General features: G+C 46.4%; 2 protein-coding genes and 2 non-coding genes across 4 annotated transcripts; 2 read left to right on the plus strand and 2 right to left on the minus strand.

Moving 5' to 3' along the window:
* The first annotated feature begins 3275 nt into the window (after window positions 1-3275).
* Window positions 3276-6719, plus strand: LOC124695422 (cinnamoyl-CoA reductase 1-like). Its single transcript, XM_047228278.1, has 6 exons — window positions 3276-3514; window positions 4152-4321; window positions 4712-4897; window positions 5655-5817; window positions 6069-6258; window positions 6578-6719. Exons 1-6 carry the CDS (start codon window positions 3391-3393, stop codon window positions 6708-6710), a joined length of 966 nt encoding a protein of 321 aa, XP_047084234.1. The 5' UTR covers window positions 3276-3390; the 3' UTR covers window positions 6711-6719.
* A 413-nt stretch (window positions 6720-7132) lies between these two features.
* On the minus strand, window positions 7133-7293 carry LOC124685542. Its single transcript, XR_006997524.1, has one exon. It is a non-coding gene; the product is annotated as a U1 spliceosomal RNA (small nuclear RNA).
* Window positions 7294-8672: 1379 nt separating this feature from the next.
* Window positions 8673-10091, plus strand: LOC124683851 (cinnamoyl-CoA reductase 1-like). Its single transcript, XM_047218282.1, has 6 exons — window positions 8673-8805; window positions 8900-9069; window positions 9151-9336; window positions 9418-9580; window positions 9685-9877; window positions 9959-10091. The coding sequence occupies exons 1-6, from the start codon at window positions 8673-8675 to the stop codon at window positions 10089-10091; spliced, it is 978 nt and encodes a 325-aa protein (XP_047074238.1).
* Window positions 10092-15239: 5148 nt separating this feature from the next.
* Window positions 15240-15320, minus strand: TRNAL-CAG. Its single transcript has one exon. It is a non-coding gene; the product is annotated as a tRNA-Leu (tRNA).
* Window positions 15321-17015: the final 1695 nt, after the last annotated feature.

Raw genomic sequence — 17015 nt, forward strand, 5'->3', positions numbered from 1 at the left:
GGTTGTGAGCCAACTGCGGGGGCTGGGCTCTGGAGGTTTGTCGGAGTGGCGTACTTAGCTAGCCACGTACGCTTCTCAAGATACTGTCCCCGACGTTCCTCCTGCTGTTCCGAAGTCCCTGCGTTGCGGCACTGGTTCGAGAGTGCCCGATTCTTGCGGTCTAGCACGTATGCGCACGTGTATCCGTGCGGGATCTCCTTGGGCGCCTCATGTAGGAATTGGTAGTCGCTAGGGGCACCACCAATCTTGTAGACGACGTATGCCGATGAGTTCGGCACCTACGGTGCTGCCAACGCAAACGACGGCGGTGGACGGGGCCGGAGTGGCATCTCTCCTTGGTAAGTCCCCGAGCCGGTCCTGACGGAGAGTACTGATGGCTCATGATTTCCTGGATCACGCGAAGAGCGACACGCTCCAAAGTGTTCACCAGGCTCTCAGAGTGGCGGTGCAGCGAGTGAGCCACCATGAAGTTGATCTCCTGACGCAGCAACCTGGTGCGTTCTTCTGACGGGGAGGACAGGTCCACTCCATCGAGCGCGCCTTCAGGTGAGAACCCCTTCCACCCGATGCCATGGGAGCGGGTTACGTGAAAAGAGCCGATGAGGTCGGCTTCGAGGACTGCCTTGATCTCGTCATGCTTCTTCTTGAGCTCGTCAGTCAGATCCTCGTACTTAACCGGAGTGCCCTCCGCCATCTCAGATGTAGATGGCGATGCGGTTGATGTCCAAGATTGTCCCACCGGGCGTGCCAGAATGTGTTGCGGTCAGAAACCCACCGGCGGGCAGCGACGGGCAACACCGTAGAGCCGGGAACAACCCGGGGCTGCGGCTGGCCCTGGTCCTCTCGAGCGACGGCCCGCAAAGCCTTCTGCGCACACTTCCGATGCTCGATGCAAGGGCGTGCCACCTGACCTATACCGGTCGGGAAGGTGTTGGATGATGCCTCGCTTAGTTTCCTGCATGGCATACACGTAAACATTAAATACGAGCCTCGATCGGCTCTCGAGGTTATCTCGTGAATCGGCTCAAAGAGCCGATCCACCCATGATTCGTACACGGTGTACGAATATATGGTGGTCCTGCTTGATCAAGATAAAGCTAAAGCGATCTACGACGATTTAGGGTTTTCACCGCATAATCGGATCATCCTACTCACGATTGGGCCTCGCACTCGCGTACGGTGATCGTAAGCCGATCCTAGACAGGGGCCTAAAAACCAACACGAGGTTGATCCCGGAACATCCTGTCTAGGGCTAGCAAACTACACCCTACACGCCGCTGGATCCTCCAACCCTTTGTAAGGCCTAACTATTGCGGATATTAAACTAATCCTTGAAGAACAAGGAGCAACCGTAACGGATCGGATCTACTAAAAAATGATCAAGCGGGGTGCCGCCCCTACACCTAAGATAGGTGTAAGGGCGGCTAGATGTATAAGGGTTGCACTACGACATCATATGATACGAAGAACAATGCTAACCCTAACACATCTAAGATAACTACGTTGCTCGCCATCAAAAAGGGTTCGAGCACGAGCAGCGCATGAACAACGTAATAAGCTTGTGCTGCCTAGATCGCAAGATGCGATCTAGGCAGCATGGTGCTTACCGAAGAAACCCTCGAGACGAAGGAGTTGGCGATGCGCCGAGATTGATTTGTGTTGAACGTTGGTTGTTGTTTATTTCATAAACCCTAGATACATATTTATAGTCCGGGGGACTTTCTAATTCAGGCGTGCACCTAACCGTGCACGGATAAAACTCTAACTTCTAAATTAAGATACGATCTACTATAATACAGATACATGGGCAATTTAGCCCAACTTCTTTGTGCCAGGCCGCTTCAGAGATCCTCCACGCGTAATCCGTCAAGCCCATCTCACTTACGGCTCATCTCCTGATTTGGCCAAAATCTGGTGATAACGTGATTAGATGTGTGGGGCACATGTGTTTCATGTTGACGGTGAAACGTTCCTTTACATCGTACTGCAACCAAATAGATATTTATCGCAAATGTCTTTACATGGATTTAATCAAAAAATTGCATAAGTTTAGAGACGATGGAAAAAAGTGTTACTAGCAAAGTTACATGCATATGGAATTTTTTTTTGACAGGTACTCCCTCCCTTTGCCAATACTTGTACTTCTAATTTTTGTAACTTAATAAAATTGACCAATTTTATGGAGAAACATAGCAGTATTTATGACACTTTAAAATGCAATTTAATAATACAGAAATTTAATTAACATCACTGTTTTATCTAAACTTAGTAAATTTTAAAAAAATTGACACAAGACAAAAAAAGATAGCAGTATAGCTATTTGATTGCGATGTGCTAAAAGTTGTTGCTCGAAAGGGTGGGCAGCCGGCTAATTTTCACCAGATCAACATGGAAACTTGAATCCACAACTAGTTTTTTTTTTTTTGCGAAACACAGTACAATCAAAGACGCTCATACATACGCGCACACACTCACCCCTATGAACGCACACACGCATACCCTACCCCTATGAGCACCTCCAAGAGACTGCGTTGAAGAACTGATCCGGCAGGTCTTGAGATTGACGAAGTCACCACAGGCGCCTCGCTGTCGACGGGAACGTCGCCTCCCACTGAAGAATATTCTGCCTTTATGAGACACCAAAGTGTCAAATCTGGGATTTGAACTCTGGTGGCCTGGGGGTGCCATTGCCCTCCTAACCATCCAACCACGGGTTGGTTCTCAGAATCCACAACTAGTTACAGATGCAATTTTCTTTTCGTGACACTTTCTAGTTTTAAAAAATGGAAACTAAAATTATGGACCTACATTGTGTTGTATTTTATGCATTTGTGAAGTTTCATTCGAAAATATGATCATATATAATCTACACAAAAATAATAAATGATGTGTAAATAGTACATGATACTATTCACCTATGTCTTTTTTTTTTTGCACAGGTCACATATGATCTTATTTTGACACAAAAATTTCCAGATTCGTAATATATAGCATAGCCAACATCTACAATTTTAGTTTACTTTTTTTGAAAAGTTAAAAGTATCACAAAAAAATAAGGTACATCCACAACTAATTGCGGGATATTTGCACTCGCTCGTGCTCGACTCTCCCCATTTAAAAACTCTCTGAACCTATGGAGCGACGAATGTCGGACCCATGGGCTCATCCATTCGTAGGTCAACGCCAAAAGAAACCGAAGTGGAAAGATTCTCATCTCAAAGAGAGGGAAAAAAAGACTGGAAAGACCTCGACCTCTGGGCTCCTGTAGTCTGGTGGTGTCTAGTCTCTTTGGCCTGCCGTCCACCTCAGCGCGGCGTGGAGAGACGCAGAGCAACCAAATTCCGCAGAGCAGAAGGGGACTAGCAGAGGCGGCGCGAGAGAAGACAGAGCATGGAGGCGGCGGCGAGGAAGACCGTGTGCGTTACCGGCGCAGGAGGCTTCGTCGCCTCATGGCTCGTCAAGCTCCTCCTCACCAAGGGCCACTACGCGGTCCGCGGCACCGTGCGCAATCCTGGTAACTGAGGGCCTTCGTCGCCCCGATCTATTCTTCCCACCTCCACAAGTTCCCTTTTTTTATTTCTCCTGGCTGTGCCGTCGAAGATCTATGTTTATACAGTAGTATATACGGAGTACTAATTATTATGTATAGATAGGTCAATGGAATATAGAAGCAGGGTAGGACAACACGTGGTTCTTGGATGTCAACAGTAGCTTCTTGAGATCTTAAAATTCTGATGCTTTAGCTAGTTTTTATAAGTCTCTTGGAGCGGAATGTGTAGTGTTCAGATAAAGTTTTCTTATAAAGATCTGAGTTGGTGGCGGTCGGTTCACGCTTCTGAGATTATTACTTCTTAAATTGCTAAGAAATTAATTATGGTAATTATCCTACAGTGTGTGTAGCAGACATACGTATGGCTTTTGCCCAATTCTTTAGATTAATCTATAATTTTAGATAATTTTATATTCCACATAAAGTTAAGAACTATGCTCACACAAGGGTTTAAACAACTCAAACAATGCAACAACAAAAAATCTGTAGCAGCACGAGGATTTTGGCTAGATTGAATATTAATTTGGGTTTACTTTAGTGTGATGGACCCAAGAAATTTTGTATACATGATGACGATGTTGTGTGTGCCCATGTGCTGCAGATGATGATAAGAATGCTCACCTCAAGGCACTAGAAGGTGCTCGGGAAAGGTTGCAGCTGGTCAGGGCTGACCTGCTGGATTATGACACCGTTGCATCAGCGGTTGCTGGCTGTGAGGGAGTCTTCCATGTTGCTAGCCCTGTCCCTTCGGGCCGATCAACCAACCCTGAGGTGAATTTGTAAGGACATATGTTTTGCAGTTTTGTGGAGTTTTCAGGGGAAACAAGCTGGTGAAGATTGTGATTTAGTATGATGCAATTTATTGCCAACTATGTGTGGTGGCTTTGCTTCCTGAGTTAGATATAACACCTACTTGGCTTTAAGGCCTAGAAGCGTATTGCAATTAATTTTCCATCCTTTCAGGATGTTTGTGTTTGCCTATGAACATAGTTCATGACAGCAGACATTGTTTATTGCCTGATTTGTGCCTTCTGCGGCATCAAGCTATCTGAAAGTTACCTCTTTCTCTAATATAGTTCTGTTATATGGATATCACTGCGCATTGGTTAATTTCTAGAAACAAGTGCTGACGATAATAATGTATTCTTTACTGCTTTGTAGGCAGAAGTCATAGCTCCCGCTGTAACAGGCACACTGAATGTGTTGAAGGCTTGCTACGAGGCAAAAGTTAAGCGAGTTGTTATGGTGTCTTCAATGTCTGCTGTGTCCAATAATCCTAGCTGGCCTAAGGGTAAAGCCTTTGATGAAGAAAGCTGGTCAGACGTGGACCTCTGCAGAAAGAGTGAGGTAAGTAAGGCAATGCCTTCACATTTGCTAAACCTTTGGTAGGCTAGTATACATAGACTCTTAATTAATCGCAAACATATATTTGACTTGGAATACATGTGGTTTTATATCTAATTTTAATCTTCAATAGTAAGTATTCTTTGCTGAACCATATTTTTATCTCGAGATTCAAATATGTTGTAAACAATCATTTACCGGTTTTAGGTTAGCTGTAATTTAGGATCCACCAAATTAAGAGCTAGAGACTTTTTTTTCCTGTTTGAATTCATATCACGGTTATCTTTTTGTTGGATCCTGTGAGCACATCCTGAAATGCTTGATTTTTTTTTGAAAATATCTGGCATTTTTAGGGAGCTTTGCAACCACACATATCTCCATTCTCCAAGTTTGTTACGTGTAATAGATGTCCTTTGGGAAGAGAAAAGTTTCATATGCATTCTCAGTGCATTTACAAATATGTTAATACTATAACATTTACCTTACTCTGGGCCTTGACTCTCAAATTCATGTCTTGAATTCTTCGGTCGTTTTCACATGTTGAAATTTTTCTTTAACTCAAAAGTCACCTATCCACGCTCTTTCGATTTTTTCGCATTGCTTTGTCCAAAGCGGAAGTCATTGAATAGGTGTCTATGACTTTATAATAAAAAAATGATGTTCTTCAGCAAACCACACAAAATGTTCCTGGTCTCTTTTTGTAATTCCTTGCTCTGGATCACCTATTTGAAGCAAATTATCTGTGTTGTCATTCTGGCAGGATTGGTATTTCCTTTCCAAAACACTTGCAGAGCGTGAGGCTTTTGCTTATGCAGCAAAAACTGGGTTGGATATTGTAACTATTTGCCCATCATTGGTAATTGGCCCCTTGATGCAGTCCACAGTTAATGCAAGCAGCAAAATCCTCCTTAATTATCTTAAAGGTGGGTGTGTTTATCTTAGTTTTCTCTTCTTTTATGCAATTACATAAACGAGTGTTAACTGGAATTGCTCTATTTGAACTGGGCCATCAGAAATGATGCATGCCTCTGTTGTTTGTTTCCAACTCAACCAAACATGTTAACCAATAGCAGAAAAGAACATTATGCCTTTACAATCAAGCTATTTTGAATCACCAAACTTGTGTAAGCTCATAGTTATGTTTCTGTAAAAATGAAAATACTTTTTTCTGCAGGAGAACACGAGACTGTAGAAAATAAAATCAGGAACATAGTGGATGTTCGTGATGTTGCCGATGCTCTTCTTTTGATGTATGAAAATCCAGAGGCGTCTGGACGGTACATCTGCAGTTCATCACCAATTAAAGTGTCTGATATGATAAACATACTGAAGACCATATATCCAATGTACACTTATCCGAAAAAGTAAGTGCCTTTCTCAGCAGGCAACTTTGCTTTTCTTGCTGCTACTTCAATTCTGCATTGATAATCTAGATGATATTTCTTAAAAGGAAGTATAATTATCGAAGTCCATTTTTTCTTTTCTGAGCATGTCCGCATCACTCAGAAAGTCTAGAATTGGGACTGGCATATCATATAAAGTGCAGTACAGTAATATGGAATGTAAATTTTTAACTAAAAGATGTCCCATATCACAAAATGCTACGGAGTACAATGTTTGTCCTTCCTTCCATTTTTTGAATTCTTAACTCGCAAGCAACTTATTGTTCTTTCTGCTTTGCAGCTTTGAGGAAGTGGAACACAATATCATTTACAGTTCAGAGAAACTTCAGAAGCTAGGGTGGACCTTCAGGCCTGTAGAGAAGACGCTCGGTGACAGCGTCGAATCCTACGGAGCATCTGGCATCCTGAACTGATCATGCAGCGGAGACGAGTTTAGCTGTTCATGGTTTGCAAACCCCTTTTCGATTCATGTGAACAGTGAAACAATCATCAAGAAGTCATGTAACCAAAAATATACGTAGAAGCATTTAAATAAAGAAAGAATCACGTGAGCTGTGAAACAAGCACAAGAGTAGTTTCAAGCAGAGTAGTTGCATGTTTTGTTGGCTGAAATACTTGTTGCATATTATAATTCCTGAACAAGTTGAATTATGAACAGGTCTCCCATGTTAGCCTGTAACTTATGATGTTCAGCATGGTGACAGAGTTGGGACTTCTGACTTGAATGTCCCCAACAACGCTTGCAGAGTCGGGTACAGGTCAGCACGCATAACACATCCAATATACGTTTGGAACAGAACAGATCCAGGGACCAAAACTTAATGTTCAAGAATTGGCAGGGGCCGCGCGAACGCGTACCCCCTCTACCACAAATTATGACGTTCACTCTCCCACTTGGGGAGATGATAAGCCAACGCATCCACCAAGTGCAATGTGGACCATTGACCTAGGCCACGAGCCTTGTTGATCGCTCGTAGACCCCGTCCAGGTAAGTATGTTGCAAGGTTGGCGGGGGGCCTGTATATGTAGGCTCTTCCATCTTCCGCGTCTGTGCCCAGAAGCGAGGTGGGACTAAACGTGAGATACGCTCGCTGAGTCGCTGGTGCAGCAGGAGCGCCAACTTCCTTGTTTCCTGGGCCGATTGTTTTCTGGAGGCCCACAGAGGTTCAGCCTTATTTCTCCAGCGGTCCACTTGAGCGCAGCGTGGGGGGAGGCCCTATTGACCGCTTTAAGCGGGAGCTAGTGGGGCTCCGCTTAAAGAAATCTATTATGGGCCAGGCCCATTTATTCTGTTGTCTTTTCTATTTCTGTTTCTTCGATGATAGTTTACGTTCACGTTGAACATTTTCTATGCTCGAAAAAAAAAACGTTGAACATTTTCTTAGTGTTTCTAAACAGAATTCAAAATCTATGCAAATTCTAAACCGAACAAATTCGAAATCGAACGATTTTAAAACGAACAATTTTAAAAATTGAACGATTTTAAAAAGCGAACAATTTTCAAAATTGAACAAATTTCAAATTTCAAAAAATCAAATCATTCAAAACTGAAAAGTTCCAAACTGAAAAATGTTCAGTATAAAAATTTCTAAAATTTCAAAAAGCTCAAACCTGAAAAAAGTTCAAACACAAAAAATGTTCCCAAATAAAAAAAAGTTCAAACTTCAAAATTGTTCAAATTCCAAAAAAGTTCAAATTCAAAAAAGTTCGAAAGTTCAAAAGTTCAGAAAAAACCGATCGGCAAAACCAAAAAACGGGAGGAAAGAAACCGGAGAAAAACCGAAAAGAACAGAAAAAACTGAAGAAGAAAAAAACAAAGAAAGACGCTGCCCTAGCTGATGAGCCGGCCCACGTCCATCACGCTCTGAGCGGAGCGCCCGCTCGCTCCCGCATTAAGCGGAGAATAGGGATTGCCCAGCGTGGGTGGCATCGTGGCAAGACGCCTTGTAGTCTGTAGAGGCGGCGGGAGAGAAGAAAGAGCATGGAGGCGGCGGCGAGGAAGAGCCGTGCGTGATCGGCGCACATGCACTGAACCCATGAGCTACCTGAGTTTTGGTTAGGCGGAGGTTCCTAAACTGCATGTCGATATATATGAAAAAGCGACATCATTCCATTCTTTCACTATCTAGCCAATCTTTTCTTCTACTCAGATGCTAATGATGAGATGAACGGGTCAATTGGCACGTTCGGACAAATATAAACTTTTTATTTGACAGTCGAGTGTATATGATTATGAACTCTGTCGGACGGCTGAAGGGTAGGGACATCGAAGTGGACGCTTTCGTCAACTTCCAACATGAGATGGTAAGAATATCGATCGGTAGTGTCTTCTTTCAGAGGTGGCTGCTCAAGCCAAAGGAGATTATCGAGAAGCCATGGAGCCAGCTGGCGCGATGAAGACGACGAGGGTGTGTGTGACGGGCGCCGGAGGCTTCATCGCCTCGTGGCTCATCCGGCGACTCCTTTCCGGAGGAGACTACGCGGTGCACGGCACCGTCCGTGATCCCAGTAAGACGTTCTTGTCTGACTCGTGTTAATCGACCGCCCGGCCTCCATCGGAGGTAAAATTCTATATGTTGTCAACTTAAAATTCTATATGCAGGTGACCACAAGAACGATCACCTGAGGGCGCTGGACGGCGCCGGCGAGCGGCTGAGATTGTTCGAGGCCGACGTGCTGGACTACGCGAGCGTGGCGTCAGCCGTGGCCGGCTGCGACGGCGTCTTCCATGTCGCCAGCCCCGTTCCTGCCACCAAATCCAACAACCCCGAGGTAACACCATATACAAGATCGAGCTATGCCGGCCGATTGGCTGATTTCCCGGCCGGCTTACACGCAAGTTGTCCGGCGCAGGTGGAGCTGCTGGCACCGGCGGTGGCCGGCACGCTGAACGTGCTCACGGCCTGCAGCGAGGCCGGAGTACGCCGCGTCGTCGTGGTGTCGTCGGTCGGCGCGGTCTTCGTCAACCCGAACCTCCCTGAGGGACCCTCGGTGGACGAGGACTGCTGGTCCAATGAAGACTACTGCAGAACTATCGAGGTGAACTTCCGTCGGCTCAGTTAGCTTATTCGGGTGGTGACCGAGATCTTAGTACCAATCTATCTTGTGGCTTTTTGTCAGAACTGGTACTGCCTCTCCAAGACGCTGGCGGAGCGCGAGGCCATAGCTTACGCCGAGAAGACTGGGCTAGACGTGGTCACCGTGTGCCCGTCGCTGGTGTTCGGTCCTCTACTGCAGCCCACGGTGAACACCAGCAGCCTGTTCCTCATCAAATACTTGAAATGTATGCCGGTTTCATTTTTTGCCCTTTCACATTCAGACGTACAAATGCAGATAACACCATAGTCCATAGCCACCGTGCAATTCTAAGTGATCTGATCTGCGCAGGCGACGGCGTCGACGCCATGGACGACAAGGTGAGGAACATGGTGGACGTCCGCGACGTCGCCGACGCTCTCGTGCTGACGTACGAGAACCCGGAGGCGGCCGGCAGGTACATCTGCAGCGCGTACGCCAGGAAGGTGTCCGAAATGGTTTCCGTCATCGAGGACTTGCATCCGAACCTCAATTACCCCAACAAGTAAGCAGCCAACACTTGATTCGCTCACCATAGGGAGTATACAGTGATGATTTTGGCAGATGGTGACGATGATTTCGGCAGGTTCGTCCAAGTGGGGGATGAGAAGGTGTTCAGCTCCGAGAAGCTGCAGAGGCTGGGGTGGAGGTTCAGGACGATGGAGGAGACGTTGAAGGACAGCGTTGAGTCCTACATGGCTGCAGGCATCCTCAACTGAGCTTTGCTGCATAGGCCGTGTCTTTGTGCAAGAAGAGGACGGCACTGAGCACCGCTGATGTGGCACTAGTTCTGAAGTCAACAACAGCTTCATACGGAGGATACTCACATTAATACAAGGCCACATCGTTTTCATTTCAAACTTTGAGTAATGATTTATTCAACCGAATATAAGTTATATGTCATTTCAAAATATATCATTAGAAAGTTCATTGAATTGTGCATCCCATGATATAGTTTCAAATTGCATGCAACTAATATTTGGTTGATCCTACTAGTAATCAAAATTTGCCTCAAAAAACAAAGTGATCTTGTATTTAAGAACGGAGGAAGTAGCTGATTTGTGGACTGCTCAAACCGTTCCGTGAAATTGTAATAATTTTTTTCAAGAATATATCTTAGAATGTGTATAAATTAGCTGGAAGAAATACCAAGATAGTCTATACAAAGCCAAGAAGGTTACAACTTCGTTCCACGATACAACACCAAGAGACAAACAACACACCCGATGATAAACGACTCTCATTGCCCAACATTCTATCACGAATGGCGAGAAGAAGAGCACATGGCTTCAGAACCGCGTCACGAACCAAGCAAGACAACACTGAAGCTCGGCCTCAACTTCAAGGCAACCCGGACCAACGTACCTCCCCTTATGTTCCTAGAGGAGTCAACGAGAAGAAGGCAGGATCTTGACAGCCCTGGAAGCGCAATCCTTGGGCAGTGGCCACCACCTTCAGCACATTACCACCCCAGAATGCCGCATAGGTCAATCCCCGACAGCCTCGACGACGTCTTTAAGAAGATAATGACACCTTGGAGTCGGCATCGTTGGTCCAGTGAACCGGACGTAGGGTTTCCCTCGGCATCAGAGGAGAAGGAAGGCATAATGAAGGCCAAGATTGCGCCTTTAGCAAGGTAACGACGCCCGCATGTGTCGTCGTGGTCGCATCGGCCACTGGAGAAAGGGACTTTTGATCGGCCATACACCACGACCGTCACCACCGTTGTCGTCACCACCCTAGCTTCGCCCGGCGGGTCCTTCGACGGCGGCGAGGGGGAGGGGGATCAAGGGGAGAGGCGCGGTCGCTCCTGTGCCAAAACTTGTAATACTTCTTTTGTCTTACTGCTGCCGTTTGCAATCTCTGCCTACTACTGGCGTTTGGAGATTTAAAAGCTAAGATAGGGTGTTTCAACTATTTACAACCTAGATGCTTTTGTATGTTCTTCTATTATTATACTTCTGTCTACTGCAAAAAAAACTCCATTAAGATAAATATTTCTTCGCGCTAGTGTTTGTACTCGTTGCTAGTTATCGAAAAAATTATTTATGATTTTTTTGGATAATTTATGATTTTTTTACAAAATAACAAAAACTACGATTTTATTACTTTTATAGTTGTTTGTACTGCTACCGATTATTATTAATAGATCAACAAAATTTTCGTAAAAAAAGTCATGGAACTCGATCTCATGTTGGGATCGTGCGGAAAAGATTTTAGAAGTGTGCCGCTTTTGATGAGGCACCAAATGAAATCAAGGGTCAACACCTGGTTGGCTGGCTCTGGCAAAGCAGCGCGAAGCGGCGAGGGTTGTGTTTGTCCAGCTCTGCTAGCATGAGCTGGACAATGCCCTACACTTGTCGTAGTTTCAAACCCAGCTGTTGCCACGTGCAGGCGCTTGAAAACAATGGCCAGAGACGGAGCTATCCAACGCAGAAGACTCATATAGATAGACCTCTGTCGCCCTTGGTGATGGACAGGATCTCCGCTGCATCGACTCTCACTCTGCTCCCCCGTTCAGCTCTAGGGAGGCTTACTGCATGCTCTCCCCGCGGTATGACAAGGATGTGTCCTCCTGCACCTCCTAGGGACTCCTCTTGTCTGTCAAGGTTCGGGTTTTCTCGTACCTCACCGACATCGACAGGCTCAGCACTCGGTCCAACCTCTTCTTCACGAACTGCACCCCCTTCGATGTGTGCGCGGCCTGCCCCTCGACCGTGACGAGGAGGCATCTCTTCTTCGACTGTTAGCTTGCTTCCGAGGCGTGGGCACGGTTAGGTGTCTCGGTCCCAGCCGGCAGTTTCTCCTTTTGTGATTTACCACCACCCCCATGGATGGCTACCCACATCTGGCATGCAAGCGTCGCGACGATTCTCTGGTCTCTATAGAAGGCGCGGAACGATCTCATCTTCAACGCCAAGACATCCATGGCATGCAATGTGCTCCGCAGAGGTGGCGATGACCTTGCTACTTGGAGGTGGAGATACAAGATCCATGACCGCGGGCGGCTGGATACCCTTCGTAGTTTCCTCTTGTCCGGTACTATGTAAAATTTTGTGTTTCTTCCTCTAATCCCCCTGTTTTCACACTTTGTACGGATGGTATGACTGCCAACTCACCTCGGGTAATAACACCCCCCTCCATGGGCGGCGCCAGGGGTATGCCCCTGTATGCCCAGGCATACCAAATAGATTTTGGCTCAATTTTTTTTTTTTTTGTATTAGGCCCAAGCGGCCAAGCCCATGGAACATGCAAATCTCCTCGCTCGCTGCCTCCGTTACGTATCGTTCCAACACGACGGACAGAGCATAGAGGCACAGAGCCAACCCTAGCGATTGGCGGCTGGGCAGGGCGCCAGGGCACCACCGCGCCAGCGACGGGCGACCGACGGCGACCGCCTCACCGGTGACCTGCGGCCAGGAGGACTCGGCGGCTCGCAGGGTACGAATCCTCTCCTCTCTTACCTCTTCTGCTTTTCCCCATTCTGATTTAAGATTTAGATGTTCATAGTTGTCTATTAGATTCAAAATTACCTGCACCAAATTAGTATTTTAGGTATTTAGGAGAGCAGTAGATTACTAAAGTAGCACTAATATTAGTAGATAGAAAATCAGAGTATGCCATTTATTCATATCTTAATTTTTTCATTGTTTTGGTTGTTATGTAGATGAAGAAAAAGAATTGTGCTGGGCCTGCTGGAAGCATATATGCAATGTGGAATAAAGCTTCAAAAGAAAAGAAGATAGATGAAACTAGATGAAACAATTTCATCAATCTCTTCCAAAATGGTGCCCGCAAAGTTATATTGTAAGAGGTACTGGCTCTTTCCATTGAAATTTGTTGTTGTACTTCGATTTGTATGGATTTATGCATTTTAGTACAGTATTATGTATTGTACTGGAATAATTATTATAGTCCTACTAAAATTATTGTCCTACTGACAATATAGCTTATATAGGCTTTTGTCTGTGTTTTACTAAGCTTTGTGAAAATTATAGGCGTTTGCTCGTGTTTTTCTTTGCTTTGAGAACATTTTTTTCGCTGGTGGGAATACCCACCAGCATTTTCCTGGCGCCGCCACTGCCCCCCTCCCCCTAATTCTCAAAAAAAATTATACATAGACCTCCTCTGTAGACAAACGATTTGAGTCAAGGCACTCTACTACAAGTAGCGGTGGCGTATCCGTACATCGAGGCGGCGAAACGAAGAGAAACGAAAATTCATGGAGAATTGGAGATCGATGGGAGGAAGAGGAAGGCAGCCGGTGATCACCGCCGGTGGATTCGTCGCCTTGTGGATCGTGAAGCTCCTCTTCACGGGAGACTACACGGTTCTTCTGTCCATATCTAAGCAAGCCCAAGAAGTAAGGAAGAACGGCTCCGATTAGCCAAACAAGTGTTGTGATGTGACGAGTAGACTAGTCTACAGTCTACTCGTATGCCGGTACATTGAGGCGGAAAACAACAACAATAGGATGATGAGCTCCAGGAAGATAGACGTTGTTGGGGTGGAAGTTCAAGGCGGCGAAGGAGTGTCTCAGAGACAACCTGGAGTCCTGCAAGACCGCTGAGTTCCTCTGCTGAGAGACGGAGACCTCGGAGAAGAAGAAACATATATAGCACCGCTAAGGGTGTGTTTGGTAGCCCGGGTCTACTCAGAATAACTATCTCCCCTCATACATGGTGATCTTATACATGCTCAAGTGAGCTTTGGCTGTTTGTTTGGTAGCCTGTATCACTTGAGAGATTATGAGGTTAGATGTTGTTTGGTATAGGTTGTATAGGGTGAGATGTGCTGGTACTGTTCTTTACACAAAGGTCCTTAAGCATAAAAATGAAAAGCAATCGGGTCCTTCAATAAAAAAATAAAAAGCAATCACGTCCTTCGTTGGTGGATCCTGCGCAGCAGGGGTGTCGCCGCCGGGCGTCGCTCAAGCTGGCCGCCGGGCGCCGCTCAAGCTGGATGTCGGTCGAGCATGCAGAAGCCGGCCGCCGGTCGAGCATGCAGAAGCCCGCCTCCGGGCGCCGCTCAAGCTGGCCGTCGGTCGAGCTTGCAGAAGCCGGCCGCCGATCGATTTATTTCCGTCGAACAGAGGAGGAGAGGCTGGTGGACGAGGACGGAGGGGGAGCAGCTGGCGGAGGAGCAGCCAGAGAAGCTCGTCCTAGAGGCGTTGGGCTGGATGTGGGGCGTCCTGGCGGCGTGTCCAGCCTGCGAGTCGCGGCGGCGTCTCCTGGTTGATGCGGGGCGTCCTAGCGGCGGTTGGCGGCGCAGGGACGAGGCCCTTGGTACTGCTCTGCTCGACGGACGGGAGGGAGGCGGCGACGTGGTCCCTTGCTCCTGCTCGGCCGACGGGAGAGGAGGAGGCTGGCGGCCACGGCAGCGCTGGCGGCGATGCGGTCGAAGGAGAGAGAGAAAGAGAGGAGACGCGGGCCACCTGAGGGGGGAAATGACGTGCGGGGTGGGAGTCTTGGGGCAGCGCGGGCCACTGCTACAGTAGTTTGCGGGATTAGCTCATCCCGGATGAGCAGCGAAGCTCGATTTGAGCTTCACTCTTCGTCCCGGCTCTGTGGCCTTTTTCGTATCCGCTCAGCAGTGCTGAGAAGGGAAGAGCCGGCCTAACAAACACTGGATTTGCTTAAAATCTCGGTTGTGAGTAGAGTTTCTGAGTAGCCCGGGCTACCAAACACACCCTAAGTGAAGGATGCAGTACCTGTAAAAAAAAGTACAGGATGCAGTAAAATAGGAAAATAACAAAAAATGAAATAGCCCGGGCTACCAAACACACCCTAAGTGAAGGATGCAGTACCTGTAAAAAAAAGTACAGGATGCAGTAAAATAGGAAAATAACAAAAAATGAAAAAGAAATATGTCAAGAGTGGGATTTGAACCCACGCCCTTTCGGACCAGTACCTGAAACTGGCGCCTTAGACCAACTCGGCCATCTTGACGTTATGGTACTGAATATAAGCACGCATTATTTATAGGTTAACTCGGATCGGCAAACTTTCACCAACTTCGCTTCACGGCGAAATATCTGGTTGCTTTTAACTCGCCTGTCTAGGTCGCCCCCTAGCCACGTAATATAGTTTCTAGACAGTGGAAACACAAATATTTGATGATTTAGTACATAACCCTTATCGGTAGATTATTAATTAAGTGCCATTATCATGTAACATACTTATTCGACAGTAAGATATGAAAAACAGATGGTGACGCATCTGCAATACGCAAATGACACTTTGGTCATGATTGAGCCTTCGAATCTGGGAATCGCGAACCTTAAATTCCTATTGTTATGCTTCGAGAACATGTCGGCTTAAGATCAATTTTGACAAGAGTGAGATCATCGTGACAGGGGTCACGGGGGAGGAGCAACTACGTGTTGTGAATATGCTCAACTGCAAGCTGGGAAAGCTTCCAATGAAGTATCTTGGCCTCCCAGTTAGCAGCAGTCCGCTTAGGGTAGTGGACTGGGAGTTCCTCCCGGAAAGGGTGGGCCATAGGGTCGATCCGTGGTAGGGGCTTTTCCTTGCCTCGGCGGGGACTACAGCTCACCAACTCATGTCTCTCGAGTCTTCCAATGTTCGCAATGGGTATCTATCACCTTCACGACTCTACTCATTCTGCGATGGATAGACCAAGATCCCGATTTTTTTAGAAGGGATCGGGAACAAGAGGAAATACCACATGGTGGACTGAGCCACAGTATGCAAGCCTAAGAATTTTGGGGGCTTAGGCATCCTCAACACCTAGATATTGAATATTGCTCAAATGGATTTGGAAGTACTAGCAGAACATAGGGGGTCTGTGGGTTGATCTACTCCACGCTAAGTACACCTACATTCTTGTAATTAAGTGCTTGGAGCCATTCTAAACCTCCAAGTAGCGCTTTTTATTAACCTTGGAGGCATGCTATAAAGCATGCCGCCCTAGGCCAGCAGATTGTTACTCACCAAATTATTTTCAAGGTAAGATTATTTTTTATTGAACTTCCATTAAAAAGTTATCTATGCTAATATTTACACGCGTTCGTGCCGAGCTTGATCTCCTCATAAAGCCTTCGAGGTTGGCGTTCGACGTTACCGCGTATCGTCTTCTTCCATCCTTCTTCCAGCAAATTATATTGCCGCCAAAAGAGGTTAAAAAAGGGGCGGAGCCTGAACCATGGTGTGACAGCAGCAGCGCTTCGCACCATCTCTTCCTTTCCATTACCCCTACACCGAGAGTTGACATGTATCGATCACTCCACTCGAAAATTCATTCTGAGCACCAATATGGCCGAATAAACCTCCCGGATGATATGGTATCAAAGGGTTTTGCACACAAGAAAGCTACTCACTCGCATGCTGCTTGGCAGAACATATCATAATTGGCATGCTAAACTAGGAGGAAGATTTTTGAGAGCAAACTAGGAAGAAGATTCAAGGCGTTCGTATACAGTTATAGATTGTGGTCCTTGTGGATAAGAATGCATCGGTCATGTCCGTTGGTCGAGCGGAGCCCCTGTCCTTTTTCTCATACTTTAATGGAACTCGTCCTCGCCTTCTTTAGGCTGGCCATAGTACTAGTATCATAGCTAGTATCATACACATTGGTCCCACAAAAATGCTGATGTGGCAGCTAATTAAGGAGGAGAGAGGAGA

Source organism: Lolium rigidum, chromosome 1 (assembly GCF_022539505.1).
Source record: "Lolium rigidum isolate FL_2022 chromosome 1, APGP_CSIRO_Lrig_0.1, whole genome shotgun sequence".
Lineage (NCBI taxonomy): Eukaryota > Viridiplantae > Streptophyta > Magnoliopsida > Poales > Poaceae > Lolium > Lolium rigidum.